Source organism: Pyrgilauda ruficollis, unplaced genomic scaffold, assembly GCF_017590135.1.
Source record: "Pyrgilauda ruficollis isolate IOZ18807 unplaced genomic scaffold, ASM1759013v1 scaffold49, whole genome shotgun sequence".
NCBI classification, from domain to species: domain Eukaryota; kingdom Metazoa; phylum Chordata; class Aves; order Passeriformes; family Passeridae; genus Pyrgilauda; species Pyrgilauda ruficollis.
This window is the reverse complement of record NW_024526488.1, coordinates 2,755,218-2,779,849: the sequence shown is the minus strand read 5'-3', so window position 1 is coordinate 2,779,849 and position 24,632 is coordinate 2,755,218. Positions and strand designations below refer to the sequence as shown.

At 38.4% G+C, this 24,632-nt stretch overlaps 1 protein-coding gene across 1 annotated transcript in view; it reads right to left on the bottom strand.

The window, feature by feature from the left end:
* KCNT2 (potassium sodium-activated channel subfamily T member 2) overlaps window positions 1–24,255 on the bottom strand; it is a 116,053-nt gene extending 91,798 nt beyond the window's left edge. Inside the window, exon 1 of the mRNA XM_041479624.1 lies at window positions 24,032–24,255. Coding sequence (XP_041335558.1) covers window positions 24,032–24,126 — 95 coding nt within the window. The 5' untranslated portion in view covers window positions 24,127–24,255. The remainder of the gene's footprint in view (window positions 1–24,031) is intronic.
* Window positions 24,256–24,632: the final 377 nt, after the last annotated feature.

The window sequence follows — 24,632 nt, the reverse complement described above, 5'->3', positions numbered from 1 at the left end:
GGTGTTACCAGTGTCACTGTAAATTATTCCCTGCTCTAATGAAACAGAAATAGCATAAGCTAATAAGAAGCTATAAAATAAAGAATTAAGGATGCATAAGTAATCTTAGAGATCAGAACTCTATCCTGTGCTTGAATTCTTTTTAGTGTCTCCTTTCCACAAGCATTGCTTTGATTGAAACAAAACTAAGATAGCATCAGAAAACTGGCCAAACCAAATTTTTCAGGTTGCACAAAGCAAAAATCTGTATCCGCAACCCCAAAAAAATAGTTTCCATGTCAAGGCAAACTTTTCCTTCACTTAACTGTTCAAACATCAAAATGCTAAAAAATTCAGCCCTTAATTAAAATTATCTTCCTTACAATTTAAATAGTACGTGTCTATATTTTTATGGATATAAATAGAAAAGTATCTTGAAATCTGAATGTAGCCAGCTTCATGCTCCTTTTTGCAATCAGTTACGTAAAACTGTGAAACTGATACAGGTCTATGGCAGCAATTTAGTATTAGAGCAACAGAGAGAGGAAATGACATTATCAAACATTTCTGTGGAAAATATCTCAATTTTTTCATTCCTTTGAGGGGAAGATTTTTAAGGGAAGACTAACAGCAAGAGATGAGACTCAGCAGCAGGTAGTATACATGCTTTTCAATCAATTAATAATACTTTTGGTTTAATCCCTTATTCACAGTCTTGCACACTCAGAAAAGGAAATTATTATCTCATTCCTGCATTCATGAAAATCCATCAAGAATTCATTCTAGTAATGGTGCAGTAATAAAAAGAATGAGTTTGCAATCTGTAGTTTGCACAGTTTACTGTCCAATCTACAATAATTGTCATTAGAACTTTTCTTAAAAGAGAAAATACTATGATGCTTTACTATGGGAAAAGAAAACTCTAAGTAGTTTCCCTCACACACTTGACTTTTTACTGTAAATATACTTTTCTGTTGCAAGCCTATTAGCTAAGGTGAGAAAGTTAATAAAACAAATGTGAATGATACATTAAGAAATAGTGCACTTGGAAGCTAACATTTGAAAGAAAACCACTGAAGGAAGATACTTATTAGATTTTTAAGACTTTTTTTTTCCATACAAGGTGAGGAAATGGATATTTTAAAATATTTTTATTGCATGTAAAAAATAGCTCTTTTTAACTTCTGGGCAAAAATAATTCACATGTAGGATATATACAGCACAGAGCTGCTGCAATGAAAATCCATTATGCAAGGCTTTTTTACTGGGTAAGTCTGAGTAATGGGATGTACTCCATGAGTTTGATTCCAGGCACTGTTCAGTTTTATGGAGCTGTGCCAATTTACAAGCCCTGAAGAGCAGGAAGGTTAATTTGTTGCTTTTTTTTTCTTCTTTTTTTATTTTTACAATAGTGGCAACTACTTTTCAAAAAGAGACTTGAAAGGAACTCCTTGAAATCAGGCATTCTGTGACAACTCCTTTCTGCCAGCCTGGGTTTAACTATATTAGAGCATTAGGATCAAAATACAAAGTAACCCATTGCAAGCTATTTTTTTGTACTCTATTCCTCTGTATCACTGAGCTGCTCATTCCTTATCAGTGGCTGATCTAAAACAAAGATCCTTCCCCTGCAACTGCAGCACTCTCCTGTCCCCTCTGTGATAGGTGAGGCACACACAGGGTCAGTCAGTTTGCAGGAGCATCTCACACACAGAAATTGCTGTTCTTAGAGTAACAACACATCTGAAGTTGTTGATTTAAAATTTAACAGTACTTTCTACTACAGGATTTTAATGCTGATCACTGCACACCTTTCATTTGAAGTTATTTATTTTTGCTTACAAAACTTCTGTGTGTATGTAATGTTGCCAATTAATTGTTACCTTAGTAAGACTCTTGTTCTCTCAAAAAAAAAAACCCTTAGGTATTTTCCCAAGTAGACACACCTGTGTCTATCCTGAAAAAAGTCTGCAGGGTCAGGGGTAGTTTTAGGAGTTTGACAGTCCTTCATCTATTTGCCTTCCTGCCCCCAGTCTCTCTCTTTGGTTCTCTGAAACCTTTTCCCTGCTACTTCATCCATGCTCAGTGTCCACAGTCCTCTCATTTCACCTCCTCCTTCCTCCTGTTCTTCCATCCAAATTTTAAGAAAACTTCCAGTCCCTTCTTCAACAGCTCCTTTTCTCTAGTTCCTTGCAGATTTCACCCTTTCTTTCTTCTTCTGTGGACTACGCAGTTTCACTATTTGACCTGAAAACACTGAGGAAATGGCACATTGTCCCACCCGGGGTTTTTTTTTTTTTGCTCTAATTCCCTACACAGACCTTTGCTTTCAACATATCTTTCTTTACACTCTCACCACCTGGAATTGTAACTCAGGCTCTGTAATTTCACTACTCTTAAAGTTATCAATTCATGACTTTGAGAAATCTGGTTTTTGAGATGTTTACCTTTCCTCTCCTCTTAAATTATTCCCTCAACTTTCAGTCTACTTCCACTATTGCACATTAGGATACCCAACAAATATCAAGGCTTTAATAAATAAACTCTGCAGCACTGCCTAAATGCCACAGGGGGATCTCAGTTTTGGTGCTATGGCCCTTAAGAATCCTTCCTCCTCAAGCCCAATAGAAACTCAATGGTGACCACTTGTAAAAATATCCACTCTTGGTCCAAAATAGATGGATGGTAGTGATGGAGTTGAGTCACTCCTACCCAAACACTTAACATGTGATGTTACTTCTCTGTAGATTTTATTTTAATAAGTTTTGATTCAATTTGCCCCCCATTTAACACTTTTCTCTTAGAAAGCAAGCAGTAAACACGATGAGGGACATTGTCATGGAGATTATCCAGATAAAGATAGAAACAGGTGTTCAGAGAAATAACAGCCTCAAACTGTTCTGGTAGATTTTGTTATGTCTAAAGAATTACATGAATAAAAATCTTAGAGACTCATTGCTTACTTTAGATATGGCAGTTTACAGGTCCATACACCATTCTTACATATAAAGAAATACCTGTGAATGAAATGTGCCATCTTTGCTTGTTTTTTTGGTTTGTTTGGTTTGAGGATTTTTGGTGCAGGTGTAATAGTCCAGAGCTTAAACCAGCAAGAGACACTGTGTGAACTCTGGTTTCCCAGTACCGAGAGAAAGGATAAACCCCTGTCTTCACATTAAGGAAATGCTGAGCGAACTCTTCTCACTTTGGTCCCTTTCAAGTGACTCAAGTTAGCTACTGATGACCACAGACATACAGATCACTATTTACTTAAACTCTACTTCTCATCTCTAAATCTCTGACTTTTAGGTTACTCCTCTTCATGAAGTTAACTTTTATTTCTCATTTTTCAGTATTCAATCTTTTCAAAAAACAGCAAGCAGAACAAGGCTGAGTGCCTTGGTATCCCTACAGATTAGATGGCTAATCCCAGTTTTATTTTTACTTTGCAATAAGGAGATTTAATTTTCTGAAATCGCAGCAGAAGGAAGAAGTAAAAAAGCAGATGGATAGAAAAATCAAAAAAAACAGAACAAAAAAACTTTGTGGGTGAATCCCAATCTGTCCATTTAAAAAAAAAAATCCCAATTTTTAAATATCACATGACCAAGTGTAAAATATTACTTTAAATATGACTCATTAATATGTTCCCTGAAACCAGAACCCTCTCTAGCAGATTTGATCCAATGTACACTGAGATTAATGGGATATTCAATTCACTTAAAGCTGGGTAAAATAATCAAATAGTAAAAATATTCAAACTAGATATTTTCCTATTGCTTTAAGCATTTAATTAGTATTTTTCACCCAAAATAAAGGTAATTTTCTTTCTATGTCAACTGTACAATGCATTTTACATAAAACTGGGAGATCAATGTGAGATTCAATAGAGCATATCTATATATTGACCCTAATATAATTCTACAGCTTTTTATTGTGCCCATCTTGTTCTATTGTTACTTCTGTTGGCCAGCTTTTCTTCTTTTGTTCTTTTTTACTGTATTATGCTAGTTATACTTGGCAGTCTTCAATTATAGCCAACAATTTATTCAGTGTTTCCTGAAACAAATGCACAGTATAATTATATCAAGTCAGAAAAACATATTTCAAAGGCTTTGGGTTTTTTTCCAAACTCAAATATTGGGAATTAGTAAATTAATCTACATTTTTACCAATGACATAGCAAATTATAGGGGATTATTAGCCACACCTACCCAAAAGAAAATGGATCTTTATGAAAAATGGTACTAAACAACAGCAGTGTAAATTTACACAATCTTATATGGAGTCTTACCCGCTGATTAACATTTCGTAAGGAGAGAAGTTTCAGAAATGCAATGTTCTAAGATAGAAATGTCAACATGTCATGTCAAAAACATGTCCTTTTTTCCCTCTGAAAATTGTTTTGTTCAATGAGGTAATTATATTTTATATTTTCTTTACAGTTCTTTAAGTAGAAAGTAGACTCAGTTTTTCCGAGGAAAATGCATTCATCAACCAAAGTATTGTTTTGTTTTCATTTCAATTTTAGCACTACCCGGAATTTTTGACACAATTAAAACAGGATGTGCCTTCTATATTTCCTGTGATGTGATAATAACATGATGCCTCAAAACCTGACTCACATAATTCCCTCAAGAACTATTCACTCTGCTGCAAAAAAAAAATAAATAAATTTTGCAGGTAAAATTCATCTCCAGTGAAAGTCTGGTACTTAGTCTACAACTCACCCGTGCCCACTCTGCAACGGCAATCCAGGTATGAGCTACCTTTTCAGATATCAGCGGACTTACTGGCAGTCACAGGAAAGTAAGTGAAATTCCTAAGACACAATAACCTTCACATATTTAGATTTGACTTAACCAGAATGAAGTTTTAGTCTTCAGTGTTCTCATCTGTAGTCTGTGTGTGCATTCTCCACACCTGTGATACACACATCTTTGATTCTGATTATTTGACCTCTTGGCTGTTTCCTTCAGCTCAAGAGATGCGAAGGAAGCCAAGTGCTCAATTTCACTCCCTGTTATCACCTTTGCTACTTCCTCCTTTCCTTCCATCCCTAATCCTCACAACTTCCTCTTGCCACCCCCTAGCTGTCAGCACAGTTTGCTTTGTCACCCCCTCATCCCCTCCGGAGAGGGATATGATGAGTGTGGAATAACTGCCAAAGCTGCTCTCCAGGGCCCTCTGCAGCAGAGTCGCTCAGAGCAGCTCATACAGCACAAACAAGGCTGGCTGAGACGTGCTATGTGGAAGGTAAATCCTTGTACATATCTACGTTGCAATGTAAACATGTTTATTTATATAGGACTGACAAGTTAAGATTATTGTACTTCCACAGAAATTGCCTGAAAACTGTGCTTGACAGGTGCCTTGTAGTGCAACAGAGTGTAAATAGAAGTCTGACAGTTCAAATCACTATTGCAGCAGTAATCCACAAAGGCAAAAATAATAGCACTTATTATTTCTCCAGCTGTTTTTAAAAAAAAAAAAAACCAAAAAAAAACACAAAAAAAACACAACTAGAAGATAAACAAACAGAAACCTAAAAGTATGAGAAAAAAATGTTACAAAGGAGTGTGAGTGAGCAACCGCCACAAAAAGGCATAGGCACAGATTGGTTGAAACAATAGCAAAGCCTTATGATGTAGCAAATAAAAGCAGCTGCCCATGATTTCAGTGTCTGTAGTAGCAAGCACACAGTGTCATCCGGCTCAGGCTGCTGGAACGGAGGGGCAAAAAGTTCCTTTTCTCTTGCAGCCTGCAGAGCAGCAAAGAGCAGCCCCGAAAGGAGGACAGGCTCAAGCTCTGGGCTTTGGTTTGAGCTTGCTATTAGAGAGCTGCTGCTAGAGCCTGGCAATGCAGAGGGGTTCAGGACATGAGGTGTATGACTGAAAAGCTTGCAGGCAAGGATATACACAACTTGGAAAATGTACGTGTGCATGTGCGTGTGTGTATGTGTGTGTTTTCATGGACTCTTTTATAAGTATATATTTAGGATCTCTGCAGAAGCAGCAAAATCATTAAGCAATAGTCAGCTGCATGTTTTCACTTGATCATCTGTTGCATGTTTATCAGGCTTTCAGGAGAGTCATCTAGGCAGTTTCTAGTTTACAGAGACAGTAGCTGTTTGATTTACATTTGGAACTAGACAGTTGATTATTTATGAACATGTAGTTTGTCGATGGGTGGAATGTAGGAAAATAGAAATAGTGATGAAGGTAACCTCACCCCTAAGGAGCTACAGCTGTGCTAATTATCAAGAATTAGGAATAGGCCTGCCCTTAATAGGCCACAGCTAGATCCAATTAGGGTGGGTATTGTAACAGAGTAGGTTGGCTGGTTGAGAAGGGAAGATGGAGTTTGTTGGCTGTGAGAAGAGTAAGAAAGAAGAAGAAAGAGGAAGAAGAGAGTGAGTGCTGTGAGGAGCTGCCCATGTGAAATCACCAAGAAGGTACGAAACCTTTGCAATAAGATGGCAACGGTGGTTCACTGCTCTCAACAATGCAATTGCTTGCCAGCTATCATTAAATCTATCAGTAGTGACCAACCAACACTTGATTTGCTCACTGCCAGATAAACCACCAGTACATATTTGTGTACAAATCCGACACAAACTCCACATCACCTAAATCAGCTTGTGCTGACTGTTGGCAGACAGCAGTAGGCACATTGTCAAGTTAGGATGTTGTTTTACGACCAGAGGAAGAAGCTGCCATCTGTACAAGTGAGGGAGAGTGTCTCTGCTCACACCCCTACAAATGGGTGATTGCTAGATTAGTCTGACTAGGACTTTGCTCTAATTGGAGACTGTCTATCTTCTTTCCTTTGGAAATTTTCAATCAGATCAGTTTGTTGATCAGACTTATCTTCATCATTGTGATTCCCACACCTAATGCAAAGCAAGCACTCTGGGACAGTGGAAAAGGCAGGCCCCTAGAGCACCTGCAGTGTCTGACTTACAGTGATTGCAGTCTCTTTGTACTGGTGTAAAAGAGCGGAAATTTGCTGCCACAAGTTAATGGACCAATTCTTATATGTTCAAGTAAACAAAATAATGGGAAGAATTGATGGGTGGGGAGACAACAACCAAAAGATCTGCTCTAGGATTGTACAGGGTGAAGTTCATGGAACTGCATTCCTAACTGTGATCACAGAGGTAGTTTTTGCAGAACACATCACATTGTTACTTGACTGTGCTAATAATCCTCCATTCAAAGCCCTTTTCACAAACACAAGTTACTCCTGTCTATGATGCTACAGATGCTTCTCTGCAACCTTTTCTTAATGACACTGCCTGTAAATGTTAACTAATAGAAAAGCTCCAGAGCAAATTTTAGCACTTCAGAACACAGCATCTGGACCACTTGGGTGTCACTGGGAAAATACTGATGACTTGTTTCAATAATAACTATATTGATGGTATGAACAAAATTAAGATAACGTGGAAATAAGTGTTGATGGAGGGAAATGTTCAGAAAGTGAGTATAACAGAATAAGGTTATATTAAAATCAGCAACAGCATGTTACTTGCTCTGCTCTTACATTATTTCCTTTTATCACTCACCACAGTCTGCTAAATAAATGACCAAACAGACCAGTTCATTCTGCTAAGTAACAAACTAAGTCTGCCTTTGTGCAGACTCTCTTCAGTTTTAGAAGAAACCTAATTGAGGAAAGACAAATATGGCTGGCAAAAAAAATATTGTAAGAGCTTTCCCCCTTTTAACAATGGCATTTAGAAAACTTAGAATCTTAAATTTCAGCTGTGTAAATTTACAGCATCAACTGAAACAGCATTATACACTGCTAGGTTATTAAAATAAAGCGTTCTGTAATTCCCTATTTCAATTTGTAGTGTTTATAAAATCAAAATTGATCCTTTTACAGGCATAGTCAGAAGTGCAATTCAGATGTCCAAGTAAGAAAATGCACAAACACAGTATTCCCAAAAGGAGGCTTTTACAGGTTGTATTTTTGTGCTAAACTGATTCTGGAGAAGCTGCAGACACCCAGAGTCAGTAGTTAAATCCCCTGTCCCACATTACTACACAAACACAAATCTACACCTGAAAGCTATCGAGCCACTGCTCTGCCCGGGGAAGGCTGTGTTCCATTTATTGCTGTAATCTTGGCCATTTTTCCTGCATTCATTCTTCCATTTTCATGTTTGGTGTCTTCAAATGTCTTTCAAAAACCAAGCCAACCTCAAAACCCTCTAACAGTGTCTCTCAAGTGTGATGTATCTTCCGATTAAGGGTCATTCAGCACCCTGAATTTTTCATTGTTCAATTCATATTTGATCTACACATCCTGGTCCTCTGCCCCATCTACTCTCTGCAAATGGCTTGATTTCTGCCCCACTCTTTTTGAGAGGGGAATCCTGTGCTGCTCTGTTTCTCTACAGTGTCTAGGCTGCAATGCCAGACAGCTGACATGTTTTGTAACCACAGTATTACAGATAAGAGTAAAGTTAAAAATAGCAGGTAAATAAAACCACGGCAAAAGGCGAACCAAAATATTCTCATAATGTGCATTGAGAATGACAAAAACATAAGTACTAGTTAGCATGTCAACAAGAGATGAAAAAAGAATAAATGGCACCCATGCCAACATCTACAAGTTGGATTAGCCTGGGAATAAACTAAGAATGAAGCAAATGACAGATATAAATAGACTATGAGCTGTAGCACTCTGCTCCATTATGAGATAATTGGAAGAGATAGATAAGGGGGAAGTCTAAAGTGAACATCATGTACTAAAATTTTTATAAGGCATTTCAAAAGGTTCTCTAGAGGTTGATACTGAAGGTAAAAAATCACATGCTCATACAAAGGAGAAGAAGTAAACAACACAAAAAAGTTTAAAAATTATGTTCTGATATAACATAAAGTGAGTGTCTATCCTCAGTAAAAATACTGTAGAAACATGCCATTGTTTCGTATTTTTGATATAATAAATCAGCTTAAAAGTCATAGAGGAAAAGAACCTACCAAATAAGAAGGTAACAAGTTGAAAAAAATATAGCACAAACCCCTGTTTCATAAAGGAATGTACAGAAAGAACAGAGAGCCTTCTAATAGAATAAAACAGGTAACTTCTTACTGACATAGCAAAGCAGAGGCTGGTTGCATCTATAAAGTAGTAATAAAGCAAAGCAAAATTAATCTTTATTTGCCTTGAAACCAGACAATAAGAACACTAAAGCAACAGCATTTAATAAATATTTTTCAAATTGTATACGTCTACTTAGTTGAACTCAAATGAATTATAAATCAATATACTTCACTCTCTTTCTATATATTGTGGATATATTAATTGTTTAGGTAAAAATGTGTTCATCAATATTTATTAACCAGACTCTGACCTCTGTGCATCTGGTCATAGAGACACTAAAAAGACCCACATACAATTCCCCCCTAAGTTGACATATATTCTGTTACATTAAATGAGATTTTTGCTGTTTGTCTCACCACAGGCTAAGAATTCATCTTAATATCTGATAAATCAGGAGCAGAGGTAAGAATTTTGATTTGTGCTCACTTTTCAATCTTCATCCCTTTGTTATAAGGAAATTAGTCTACTTCAGTAGCTTTTCAAGTTCAGGTTTCCTGGTATTCTACTGTATGCACCCTTTCCTAGGATTTTATCTTGCAATGCAAGTGGAGGGTATATATTTTTAACAAGGGAGAAGAAGTATGAACAATTTCCAGGATCATGCAACTTGGAAAATCAAACAGTTCCAAGGCCTTTAATAATTTTTCTTCCCTTTCTAATAGCTCTATCAATCTTTCTCTCCTGATACCTCTGTGACTGAACTAAGGGTTTGAAATTGCATTGTTACAGCTGGAAGTCTGAAAAATTATCTGAAAGGCAATGCAAAGCTTAGGACTTGTAGTTTATCAACTTCACTGGAAGAGCAGGAAGACAATGGTTCTGTTGCCACCTACATTTTACACATCCAATCCATTCACTTTATCATAGGCACTAAGAGCAAACACGCCCTTCTCCTGCATGTCTTTCATTCAAATCCCTGCTGTAGCCTGGGCTTCTCATGTTGTCTGTGGTCACTTACTCTACTCAGCACTCTACTCTTCAGCTCTAAAAGGCTTCCACAAAAACTACAAATACATAAAAGTTATAAAATCAGGCTCTCATACCTCAGAGTGCTGTGAAATGTACATCATAATCACTAAAATGTGAATGAAACAGTCTCAGTTAAAATGACAGAGTGTAAAATGCCTTGTCTTCAAAATGCTCCAGATTCTTATCACTAATGAAGCTGTGCAATAATGGCTGACTTGGGGGAATTTGATGAGAAAGCTGCAGCCAATTCAGTCTAGACTCAGAGATTAAATAAATTAGTCTACCTTGATTTTTGGTTTTGTTTTCTCAGAATCTTTTTTTTTTTCCCAATTCTGCACAGTTGAAAAGGAAATTAGTATAATTTATCAATAGACTCATTTTACTCCAGCTGACTGTATTGAACTATTTTTCCTCTGGAAACAGAAAAATGTGTCTCAGATATATTCAAATATGCTCTTAAATAGCATTCCTACTGTATTTATGGAGTCTATCTATGCCAGTATTTCAGCATTTATCCAGCAATCCCACTTATGCTGCCATATAATGGGTGAGATGATCAAATACCAATGAGAAATTTTCTATACCACTCTGGCTTTTCTCTATCGTGCCTTTAAAAATCACCAAATTTTCAATGAAGCTACTGAATTAACTTTAAAACATATGACTGCATTTTTTTTTTTTTATTCTGAAGATCAACTTGACATGTAGGTGGATTTTTTTATGCTTATCTTTGTAACATCTTATGAAAATCTCAGCCGGACTTCAAAGTAAGATGTAGATCTTGTGTCTATGGTTAAAGAGCTATACAGTAATTTATGAGAGACTTTCTTGTAAGATTAATGAGAGCAAAACTTCCTCTTGGCTACCTAAATGCCACCTCTTTTAATGCTAGCTTATCTCTGATGATAAATTACATTTTAAAGTAAAGTTTTACACACAAAGAAAGAATATTTCAGTTTATTATTTGGCACTGTAAACTTCAGCCTAGGGTACTTTCCAAATTAAAATAAGTGAAATTAAAATAAATACTGGTCATATTTTGGTTCTTAATATAATTATAATTTGATTCCCAGAGTCCTGATCCTCCAAATTAACCACTTTACATTCTCTTGAAATAATACTTGAAATGGGATCTGGTGCTAAGGTTTGCAAGAAAAGCAAGTTCTACAGTATGCAGTTATTATTTTTGTATCTGCTTGTTGTTTAGCATTGGACCTGTAGAGAGGTTGTATTTACAGAAGCACCCAAAGTATCTCCATCCTTAAAATACTGAATAACAACAAATTAGCATATTCTTTTCAACATTTTGACTGATACATGTCTTATCTGTGAACCTCTCAATCTCCTAGAATATTTTTAGATTGTCAAATGCTGGTGGCTAAGTTGTCACCTGAAATATTATATTTAGGAACTGACAGTATGCATGGCCATTTCAAATATATAAAATAAGAGGTGTACACTGGTAGAATGCTCCAGGAACCTCAACACAGGGTAGCACAGGATGGCTTCCAATTATACATGGAATACATATATTCCAATTCCAACTATTTATACATACATCCTAACTCTGCAGGGGCTGAAAATATAGTCATGCATTTATCATGACTCATTTATCCAACTGAGACTTGGAGCAATAAACTATTATTTCACATTTGATAGTGAAAAATTCAGCACAGAATTCACTGGACTTTTGTTTCAATTGTGTTTCTATTTTATCTATTATGCCTATATTCCAGTGATAAAGGCAACTGAAGCTAGCTTTGAGATTTCCATATATTGGGAAATCTCTGCAGTTATATCTGCTGCCTTAATAAGTTACACTGGATCAAGGTGCAATAAATGAAGTTGATCAGAAGTCATGACACTCTACTGCCTGGTAATTCAATGGGAAAAAAACTCTTCTACTAAGACTGAGACCCATGAAATGAGCTCCTCTTTAGGAGAAGGTGGTACTCAACATGAAAAGATGCAAATCTCTCTGCAAATTACTTAAAAAGTAGTTTATATGCGCCCCAATCCTCCATAACTGTAAGGATGCTTTCTGGCTAACTTTCTTCATGCAGATTTAGTAGGTGTACAGTATTTCAATGACACATAGGGAATACAACTCTAGCCAAAACAATAATTTACACTAGTGATGGACAGTTAGTACAAATGCACTTTAGGTGGCATGGCAATCTCACAGGTAAAACACTGGTGCTTGGCTTTCACAGCTTCATAGTTTCAATCACAGATCTGTTGGAGGTGGAGTGACTAGGAAAAGAGAGCATGGCAAATAAGAAACAGAGCTGCTATTTGGGGTTTTTATTTATCTGTAAGGAAAAACACCCAAAACAACACACAATGAAGTTTAATTTTTATAGCTCTTTCTTGATTCTAGTCATATTCAGAAGTATTCCCAAAGGAGAAATACCACTAGTTAATAATAGCACTCTTAAAGGTAATGATATTATATTTTTACTATTTTTAGAGTTTTTAGTAACTAAAAATATTACACCATTATCTTTTGGATCATGTTCCAAAATTATCTACTGACCATTGTCACAAAACACGCAGAAGCATGGAATAACATTACATGAGATCACCTAAGTTTTTCTTGCATGTTTATTTCTTCTCCAAGCCACATTTTTCCTTCTAGCTGGAAAGGATTAGGTAGGATGCAAGACAATGACATCAAAGGCATGACATCATGACAGTTTAAAAGCTCAAGTCTTTTTTTTCTATACTCTGATCAATTCCTCACCTGTCCACAGGTTTACTTAGATTAAAAATATTTGTTTAACACAGGGCAAGAAATTATGGGAGCCATGCCTGATCTGAAAGTCATAAGAAGTCAAATGAAATTTGTCAGGAACTTCCCACAGACACCTTAACAAGCCTAGAAAGAACTTTTCTGAGATTCCATTTATAGCTGAAGTGTTAAAAAGTGAAAAAGAAAAAAAAATTATACCACATATGCTTTTTACACATGCCCAGGAGCAGGGTAACTTTATAAAAAGGAGTGTCTTTTTAAAGTTACATATTGAGACAGTCCACATATGCAATCTGGAAACACTTAGACAACACCCCAAAATATGCCATTAGAATGCCAACAACTCTGACAAGTAACACAGGGCTGAATATCAGATTAGAGCAATTTTCCTGTAATGATGGGAGCTGTGCACAAGCACACGCACACAACAGGAGAGTATTTAACAGATAAATACAAAGAGAAGGAGCATTCAGGCAAAGACTCAGGAAAAGACATAAACCAAAAACCCAGCACTTGACAGGAGGTGTCTCTCCTGATGCTTCCCACAGAGACAGTCTCCCCTCTCTTCCACAGAGAAAGGTTGTGGAGACTCCACTTCCTCTACCAAATCATCAGGAAAAGAGTGCTGATGACATTTCCTGCTGATGACCCCTTCAAAAAGAATTGAACCTTGATACATATCTGTCTTCATTCTCTAGTATTTAATGCTGCTTTGGCTCCAATGATGACATCCAGATGGAGGATAAAATATGTAGGATTTCTGAAGTAATACTTGCAGCTTAACACACGTATACAGTGCAATATATCTAACAGTGGATTGGAATTGATTCCTTCTTTTCAAATTCAGCCTGATGCACAGATATGATTATTGTTTTATACGGAAAAAAAATTACCAAATTTTCATATAAATTATAAATGTCTCATTAAGGAGTGGCAATGATTCAAGAACTCTGAACGTATAATTGAACAAGTGCTTTAGAAGTCATTATTATCTCTAAAATGTCACCTGTCTGATACAGTTCTCTCCACAGCTAACAGGGTACACATAATTACTTCATATGAATCTCAGTCTCCTTACTCAGAGTGAGCTATTACACTTCCTGATTAATCATAAGGCATGGTTTTAATTATCTCTTCATTAGTTTAAGAAAAATTTAAAATATCAAGTTTCACAATATTTTAAAAGTTTAATTCTGTCATCTTTATTCATATTAAATAACACTTAGTACTCTCTGAAGTAAAATGCTGTTCATCAGTTTTATGGCTGGCAGAATAGTTTGCCCAGTATTTAATTTTTCAGAATAATGACGTCAAACTTTCAAAATGTGCCTTGTGTGCGCTTAGAAAATCATTTAGGAAGTGTCTTCAGAATACTGGCATAGTCAATGTAAACACTATTTTTTTCGCCCTTAAATATAACTTCCAAAATGAATGCATAAATTTCAGATTTTGCTGGCTTTTTGGACAGTTATTTAAAATTTATATTTGAAATCTCTTTAAAATTTAAAATCTCTTTAGCCAGCTGTATCAGTGAGGTGGGTCAGGACAGGTGTTGTTCTGTCATCTTGTTTGCATGTCTGATATAGACCTTAGTGCTGATCAGATTTAGGGATATGTAGATACAACGAGGAGAGGTCTGTGTTCATGGACAGAACAAGTTGTATGGATGCCAGGAGGTCTGACAGCCAATTCTCCAATGTCTAGGGTGATACAAGCAAGCAGCAATATTCCCAGTATTCCCAGCACTCTCCATCTGGCCACTTTTGTCACTGTGAAGTGCTCTGCCATCCCAGAAAGGAAAGGAATTTCTAAATGCTCTGTTCAGCTTAGTCTGAAGTCAAGCAGCAGCAGGGTGCTACACTCTATATCCCCACTCATCTGTCTTAGAAGAAGACATCCACCTTATAATCTTGATAGCATCGATCTTCTAATGGCTTGTTCTTATCTGAAATTAGGAGCAACACCTGAGGTCTTCCACAACAGTCTCAGACTAGCCCATGCTATATCCCAGCAGGCTGCCTTGTACAGGCTCCTGAAATCTTCCTCTCTCCTACACATTCAGAGGTAATTCCTCCATAATCTGAAACATTCCCAGGAGCCAGTCTTGTTCTTCCTACATGAAATGCTCTGGCTACATCACACTGAAATCCCAACAATCTGAATCACCAGCTGAGCTGGTCACAGTGACTGCCACAATTAATTGTCTTAAATGGATTCATAATGTTGCATGAATTTAACTCACTTTGTTGTTCTTTTCTGAAGTCAAACTGTGATTTGTGAACTGCCAAAAAATAGGAAAAAATGAAGGGAAAACTAAACAAGACTTTAAAATTAACTCAGTGCATTTTGTTTGCACCATTTTAGCTAAATTGTAGTTTTCATGCAATCTGCGGTCAATGCCAGTACAAAAATAAATGATCATGTGGGTCACTCTTTGAATACAGTCCTCAGTGTCAATGAGACACACGATATCTGCAATGGCTCTGGTGAGATTAGTTCGCTTCTCTCTGATGAGAATTTTAGGTGGGTGAAAAATCTACTTAGATTTTGATAGTCTTTATAAAACGAGGTTGGCTAATCAACATCTGCCCATTACAGAGTAGGTTGCTCTACTTTTTGTATTTGTATTATGTTCCTTGAATTACTACTGAGAGAGCAAAACAGTAATTAAAGACTGGACATTATCTACAAAAATGGCTTTTCAAAAGATATTTGTTGAACTGAAACCCCTTTGAACAATGATCAAATTCTAGATTGCTGTACACAGTGAAAACATAGCCTGCTCACTTCTCAAAAGGGTACATTCAGCTAAATATAGAGCTTAGCCTTCAGTCCCTCTGTTAGAGCTGTCTCTGCTCCATGGGCAACAGTGATGTGACCAGTGCCCTCAGCTTCTTTTGAATTTGGTGTGAAGATGAGAAACTAAATCCCATTCCAGGGTCAGGGAATGCTGTGTATCAACAGCTGTTATTCATAAGCCACAAGTATAACAACAGTATTCCACTTGCAGTGCAGCTTGTTGGGTTTTTTCCCATTGGCATTTGGTTCAGATTAGGTTTGGTAACCCTGGTTTTGTCTGTATTGCAGTTTTCTTGAGCCACAAGGGCAAGAGAAAACAAAGTGAGAAAAACATAAAACCTCTAGAACATTTTTGGTTATTCAGAACAATAAATGAGTGTGGCCATTTTTCAATGTTTCCTCCTTATTACATATTTTAACAATCACTATGCTGTGAAGGGCTCTGTAACTTTTGAGTTATAAGTACAGCAAATGCCATTAACTTTAACATCGTAGAAAGCTAAAGGGCAAAACACTTTTCTTTACAAAATGCCAAAGGGGTTTGATTCAGGGTACAGAATGCAGGAGGGAGGGCCAGACTTTCCTGGCAGAGCTATCCCACAGTGAGGACCGTTGCTCAAACTGTGTCATTGTCCCTGCCAGGCACATGACCCTTGTGCTGGTGGCTGTTGGAGATGCAGTTATTAATGGCTAAATGTGACAGGAGAACTGTCACACCCAGGCACAGGAGTAGGCAGTCTTCTCTTTTTTGTTACCTCAGTAGATAACTTGCACAGATCATTATCTAATGCCTTCCTTCCACATCTTCCATAGCTTGGTACTTGGCAAGGCAGGCACAGAAATGACAGATTTGGCAAACTGCTTTCCACCACAAAAATATAGCAATTCCCAACAGGTATCTCCCTAAGTGGAGACAGGATTTGTCCCTCAAGATAACTCTGAGTAAATAATAATATCACTGTTTTTATCTGTGAGGATAAACACTGGGTTTTGTCTCCTAATGACTGTTTCTGTTTTATTGCTACTTCCCACCAGGAAGTTGACTGCTAACATAATTAGCAGATGATTGCACGGGGGAGGCTGAAATCTTTAACAGCTGTTTTAAAGCATTCTGCACCAAATCTTCTATGCTGCAGAACACTTACAGCTCTTGAATGGCATTCTCTCCAACGACACAGATTACGGGACCATGGAGTGGAGGCCTCCAGGAAGGACTTAACTTGTTCATTTACTTGGAAAAGATTGAAGAATCCACATTTAAAGCGTTTAGTGGATTAGTACAAGCATTTGGGCATACTGTGTCAGAATTCGGATAAGATAAAGATCACCTTTGATTGTGAACTCCAGAAACTGAACGTATAGCACAGAAATAGTTAGCAGATTTTACAACTTTACTCTTTCTATAAAAGAAAGTGCAGACATTTCTGATGTTCCAAGTGATCTATTTCTTTGTTACAGGACAAAGGGAAGACAATATGAATCAGTGCTACCATTTGTTATAGAATAGACACTATGAAAGAAAGGCAGAGTGCAGCACAGAACTTACTATTAGAAAATAAATAGTCTTAATCGTTGGGTGCAATAGAATAATAATCATAAAATTAGGAGGGAAAGAACTGCTTTAGCTCCCCATGGAGTATTATGGAGTCTGCCAGATGTAAAGTAGTATGTGTCAAGTTGTAGATGGAAAAATAAGAGCTTCAGCAATAAATCTATAATTAAGTAATGACTGAAGTACCAAGTACATTTACAAACTGCGCATCATGTTGTCCCAGAGGAGGAAAACTACTTGGTCTGTGAGAGTTTTCAAGATGAGACACTTAATGGTTTGTGCAGTATAAAACTTCTGCTGGGATGTGCTACCAACATCTTCTTTGGACAGATCCAGTCATAGCAGCACTTCAATTACTCTTTTCTTTCTATGTCCTTTCCCAATTCCACAGTGAGTGCTAATGTAAGTGGAATATAGAAACAGAAACAATGCATTTTGGCCTCCATCGTTGTTGCAAGCAATAGGGTAAAACACAAATTAGAATGAGGCTAATGGCACTGCCTGCTGCAAAGCATTACTTCCTCTCCCCTACACACAGGTGCTTGATCTGTAACAGGCACCTAGTCAAGATAAATTTAGAAGGATGGGGAGTATGGAAATATATTAACAGTTTACTTTCCTGGGATTGTGCTCCTAAACCTCCCACAAGAGTGTAAACTCAGGCTTTTTGCTGTGGTAAACGCAGCAGTTTTACAAACATCAATAGTTTTCTTTATTATTTTTTAAGCAGTCAGAAATGGCTTATTTACACACAACAAGTTTTTTCAGGATTTAGGGAAACTCAAACTTTTCAACTACTACAATGCAGAGTCTGACTGCAAGGTATGAAAGCACTTGCTCTCTTAGAGAATTAGACTGTTAAGATCTTGAGCAATTTCAATCAAAATCAAGCATTTACATTAGAGTTTAGGCTTCTAAATCTCTTTATGGGTTTTGAAAATTTAGTTACAGGGGCAAATCAAGATAAATTTGACAATATCTGCTCAAGTCCTTTTATTTGTAGCCTCTGTTAAATGAAAGAACTCCTGTAAGCTAACATGTTTTCTAAAATGCGGATGCCAAAACGACTAAAGTATTTCTTGAAGGAAAGAGGAGGATTATTTTCAAGAAATTGTTACAGAATTTTCTTTTGAGGAAATTATAATGGAATTTTTTTACAAGTTGAATCTAGACTCAGTTGTTTTAAATCACTTGAATCAGAAACGTGTGGGCTTTTTATCCCTTTTTAGTTTAACAATCTCAGGTGATTTCCAAAAGGAAAGGCAAAGGGAAGGCTTCACTCACTAATTCACACCGTGACAAATGACTGTTAAAGTGGCTTCTGAGATTTACACTGGGGAGCTGTTCCTTGAAAGTCACCAGTCAACGTGACAGCCAGCAGGATACAATTGTCCAAGTGATGTGTGGAGGTGTTCTGTATTATGTGAATCTCCTTCCTTTCCAGATAGGTGGTAATGTGCACTTATGCAGAAAGCACACCAGAATGGAGGGCTGATTTTAATTTAATCCTATAAGTACTCAGTGTAAGAACAGTTCTTTCACAAAGGTAAAATTTAGCTCCATAGTTTTAAAATTAAAGTATATACTGTAGCAAAATGACTCAAATTTTAATCTCAATACAGAAGCAGGATTTGAAATGAATTTCCAGTACCAGTTAATGTTCTTGTTATATCTGTACAGAATAGAAAAAAAAAATTACAGAATTGGAAAATGTAAATTTTTGTTCCATGACTGAAATTGTAAAAATATCTTTCAGCAGCATATAGAAAAGTTATGAAATCGGATGCTTTGAAGGTGGGGGTTGGACTACCCACAAGTTATCTGTTCATATTGTTTCCCTGGACACTCCAACTGCCAAACCATTCCTGCACAGTTCAAGACATTTTTGCCAGAGCAGGCAGAGGAGAATTTGAACACTTCATCAGAATACGCAGTCACGCTTCAATGGTGGGAAACATTCCCGTCTTGCTAGAATTCACTAAACCAAATGCAGTTTTTATATCTTCAGGAGCTTCTAAAGAAAGGATTAAATGTCTGGGCATAAATGATTTAAGAAATGTGAGGTAAACTGTGCTCTGCAAGATACTAAAGGCCTTAATAAAAAGGCAGTGATATGGAGAGAATGTAAATGCTTTTAATTTTTAACTTAGAATTCTTTCTTTACGCCTCTAGCATGCTGTGGTTTGGCTGTTTTGAAGCACGTGGTAACTATTTATGTACACAAAAACCTCTTCATTGTAGCTTTCTGAAACTTACATAGGAATCTAGAAATAAACATTCTCTTTTATCCCCTCCTCTGCAGAAACTGACCGACTTCGAACATGTCACCTCTTCACCAGGTAGGGTGTTTCCTAATTTTATTTGTTTTGCTTTTCCACACAGCTGGGAAGAATAAGGACTGATGATCAGTAAGGTTATGAAACATTTCATTGCATAGTTTACTATTACAATCACAAGAAGTGAAATCTGGCTGAATTAACAGGTGAATAATTGTGCTAATCACTGAGTTCCCCCTCTATTTCTGCTCATTTTCTAGCAGCCAAACTGAAAGGTAAATTTCATTATGAAGGTCAAATAAACATCTCAGAATATCCAGCAAATCAAAACAGTCTGTTTCATTTTCAGATACTTTCAATAATGAAAGCAAAATATAAGATTCCCAAAGGGATATTAGCAATATTTACAGAACAAGTGAAAAAGTCAAGGATCCAATCTTCTCTTTACCCTTAGCCCAGAGCCTGGGATATTTCCATGGCCAGAGGAAACCTGATCCATTGCCCTATTTGCCACAGAATTCACCCACTTGACACACGCACCATGCTCCAGCTGCCTTGTAGAAGTGTTCTCCATATAAAATGAGCGTAGTGTAGCATCAAACATCACCTCCAGTTTTCAAAGGGAACCAAGGTTCCTTTGAAAATCAAGCTTTGCAAAAACCAAAACTGGTTTTAACATTCTTTTTTTGGGGGGAAAAAACCAAACCACTCAGCAAATTCAAGAATGCAAATAAATTATTCGAAGTAGCCTTCTTACTGAACAAAATCATTTGTCAAAGATTCAGAATGTTCTTCTGCACACAGCAACTTCTTTTATGAAAAATAATACACCATCCAATTTGGCGGTTTGTGGAAGATGACAGCCCAGAACCCATCTGTTACTGAAGCCAACCGCAAGGCTGGCTATGAATCTAAGCTATGAAAGCAGAATTTTTGGGGGGAGGGGACAGAAATGCAAAAGAAGTGAGACGGAGGCTACTTACTGTATTGAGGAAATACAGGTAAGGAATGGATTATGAACTAGATTGCTCAAAAAAAAGAAAAGTCTGGGTGAGGCTCCACTATAGAGTCCCCAAGAATAAAAAAAAATAAAAAAAAAAAAATTAGAAGGCTCTCTTAAACAGGTAGAGATCTAAGAACAAAATTCCTGAATGAGAGTTCTGTTACAATCAGCTAAGCATTTTAGCACATGTGCATTTTATAAATTAACAGGAATATTTAAAAGAAATAGGTGATCAAACTCTCACCCTAAAGAAACACAACCATTAAGGTTTCAAAGTTGAATTATGACTATGTCAGAAATATATCTTTCAGCAAAGAGAGGTCACATAATTTCAGTCATTTATTTTTAAATCCTACCATGTGACATATAATGGCAAACTATGCTATTAAAACTGATTTGGCAACACAGAATCCTAGATGAGAGGAATAATTCCACCTCCTCTCCACTCTAAAAAACCAACAAGCATCTGAAAACCAGGAGATGGACCCTATCAGCAAAAAGCAAGCATTTTTCCAGAAAGGGCATCAGGGAAGGAGAAAAGAGATCCCCCAAGGATGAACAGACTGCTAAGATCAAAAAGAGAATGGAACTAAGACAAAACAGTTTGGCTGGTAAGAGACTAGAAGTTCACAGATCACACAGATGGAAAACCCTCACCAAACATCACACTGCCAGAGTTGAGAGCAAGTGGAATTAAAAAGTTGCAGTGAACTGGAAACAGGCAAAAAAATGTTTGCAGCATCTCAGCCAAAGTCCAATAACTAAAATGAACTATCTTGATCACGTGCAGCCTATAGTAGCTATAAGCCTACTTTAGCTGCGTTTCATTATTCAGATATTCCATTCATAGTTAACAGCCATTCAACTGAAGGGGTTGCAAACACCTTTATATTGCACACTGCTTAGAACAGAATACAAAGGATGGGCTTCACCAAAACCAACCATTTACCATTGAGTGAAGCAAGAACCATTTACTTAAGAGTGCAAAGACAAGACAATAAAGCAGACAAAAATAATATATACTTGTGTAATTCCAATCTTGTAAACTAATAAGAAGCTGATCTCAGGGTCCCCATAGGTCTGCAATTTTTCTCATTCAGTATTACCTGGAAGTATGTCTAATATTCTAAACATTCCACTTGACATTATTTCTACGCAGAGCATGCATGCTTTTTCTATAATGGATAGCAATATTAAAGCAATACAGGAAGGAATGAATACTTCAGTATTACACATGATAGCCTTCAGTTCAGGAAAGTAAGAATCTGGACAGACAAACAACAGATAATACACAAGATCTTTGTAAGAATGGCTCTCATTCAGTTACTGGAAAGCTGGTATCCAAAAACACTGCTATGGTAACTTGCAGAGCCGGAGGAGAGAGCGCTGCTATCACAGCCTAATGTAAAACACAATCTTGCTTGCATTGTGGGGAATTCCCTGCACACCTTCCTACCACTGTGCAGCTGTGCCCAGCCTCAGTGCATAAAGATCTAGAATGCCATTTACATTTTTGTATTTCAGACTGTGACAGAGATCTTTCTTGTAATGTTTGTTGGAATATTAATGAAATAATTTAAATTGACCATTAGTTTTTCACCAGTTCTTTGCTGGAGTTTTCAAATGGTAACCATGGACTGGGAGACTTCTGTGCTATAATTTTGCTATCAAGGTTGTTTTAAGGATTATTTACTTTTACTTTGTTAAGTGCACATAGATCTGAAATAGCCAAGAGCTAAAAGGATGCTCTGGGTTGTGCAATTACACTATTTGCTATTTGATACCAGATCATGCTTCTTCTGTAGAAGAAAACTTCATGAAATGCAAGTCAAACAATTGGCATCAGGGAATTGCTTGACAGAAGTTTAAACTAGAGGTGGAAAAAGTGTTAAGCCCCAGAGTGATCCAAAAATGTATACAAAGCATATTTTGTAAATTTTAACCATCAAAACCTAAAACAAATAAATAAAGTTGTTAAAACAAGAAAGGTTGTGGAGTATTTTCCTATTCCAGTAAGTGTAAGATGCTAAGATCACATTTTCTAAAATCTCAAAGAATCAGAAGTCATGACTACATTACAATACACTTATAATTTTAACAGTAAAACATGCTTTGATAAGCATACTATTTAACTCTCCATTATGTAGTTACAATGCTGTCATTTCCAACCAACAGCATTCATTTTTGTGACTATATTGTGGTGTCATTAACCATTTCATAACTGTCTGAAGAAACACCATTTGTTTAACTGGTTCAATGTAGAGCATATTCTCCTAAACAAGGGTAATATTACATACTTTGCATGATCTTGTGATTATCAATCAATAATAATCCATATCTCCTTAGAAAAGCAGTGAAAATCTGAACAATGTAGAACAGCATTAAAATCAAAAGTTTCAGTATGTTGTTGATTTTGCTTTTCTGACATTTGACTACAAGAGAGTGTTAGTACAAAGTGGATATGACACATAATTTTGCAAGATGGGATCATGCAATAGTCATTGAGACACAAGGTTGTATGGTCCAGCAGAGTGGAATGATGCTGGTGCTGTTCATGAACACTGTTCATTCAACATTTTGAAACTGAACACATATGCACATGGTTTGCTTGTTTCTTTTAATGTAAAGGGTTCTTTGTTTATGATTTTAAGGAAAACATTTGACTTGAAACAAACAAATCTTTTTTTCCATCGGGTGTGATTAAAGACGCTGAAAGACTTAAAAGAATTCACAAAGGAATAAAATCATGGTAGTTGCGTCCATGCCTAGGATCCCAGCATGGAACGAAACTGCGTGTGAAGAAGCCTGGCTATAGGACAACGAAAGCATACTGCAATTAGCCTTCGGACAAGCGGGAAAGCGTGTTTTGTTTGGGACGCTCCCTGTGCGAAGGCTTTCACGGGGACACGATCTCTTACCTGCGCTGCTCCTGCCGCGCCGCGGGGCAGGGCAAGGCTCCGCCGCCGGCGGGAGCGCTCCGCAGCCTGCGGGATGCCCCGCGCCACCCTCGCAGCGAGCGGCGAGCGCGCCGCCGCGGCCCACAACAAAGGCTGTGCCACGGCCGGGCCGGCGGCAGCGCACCGGGCTGGGCTCGGCAGCCGCCTCACCCCCCGAGCAGCTCCCTGCCGCCTCCCCTCCTCCCGGAGCTGCCTCAGGGGTGCTTTTCTGTAGGCCCCGAAACGTGGGAAAAGGGTGTTTTACCACAGGTAGCGCCCGCGCAGCCCGCTGTGTCAGTGACGGTGGGGTCGTCTGGGCACGGCTGGGGCTGCCGCAGCCTGGTGTGCCGCCCGCCTTAACCTGGCACACCTGGGCACTGCCACTCCTCTGGAACGCCAGGTGCGAGCCCGCTAAGCGTTCCGTCAATTTCTGCATCCGCTTAATTGCTCTTGGACATAGCAGCTGGTGCAGGCCCTGTAAAAAAAAAAAAAAAAAAAAAAAAAAAAAAAAACGCAGCGCCTCGCCGGCCCTCGCACCCCATTCCCGGCCAAGTTTCCCCCGGGGCCGCGCTCCCGCGGGCGGAGGTGCCCTCAGGGAGCGCTGCCCGGCCCCGCGACCCCGCCGGGGACACCGCGCCCCGCGCTCACCTGTCGTCGCTCTGCCAGCCCTGGTCGCCCAGCAGCAAGTCCCGAAAGCGGTACCGCGGCGGCAGCGGCGGCACCTCGCTGTCCAGGTCCACCATGCTGCCCGGAGCGGGAGGCAGGGAGCCGGCCGGGAGAGAGGGGAAGCCCCGCCGCGCCGCCCGAGGAGCGGCCGGACCCGCCCGGGCGTGTGGGGGACAGGACCGGCGCGGCGGCAGCGGCGCGGGGCGGGCTGGCCCCGCACAAAGGCACGGCGGGGCTGTCCCCGGCGGCTCGGCGGGAGCCCCTCGGCCCCAGGAGCCAAGTCCCGCCCCGGGGGGAGGCAGGTGGCGGCGGGCGGCGGCCTCGGCGGCGGCGCTTGAACTGTTCTCATGATTGAGAGTTGCAGGTAATGCCTGTAAGTGTGAGACGCTCTCTAAAAGTATTTTAAACACGCAGGATCAGCTCGAGTATGGCAGCCTGGAGCGTATCGTATGTGCCCTGCTGAGAATCCAGCTGTGAGCTCTGTGCTGTGATACAAAGATTTCCTCAGGTAACCAACAGGTAGCTCAGTTCAGGACTCGGATTGTCTCTGCTGTTGCTACAGTCTTTCCTTGCTTCTTTAGCA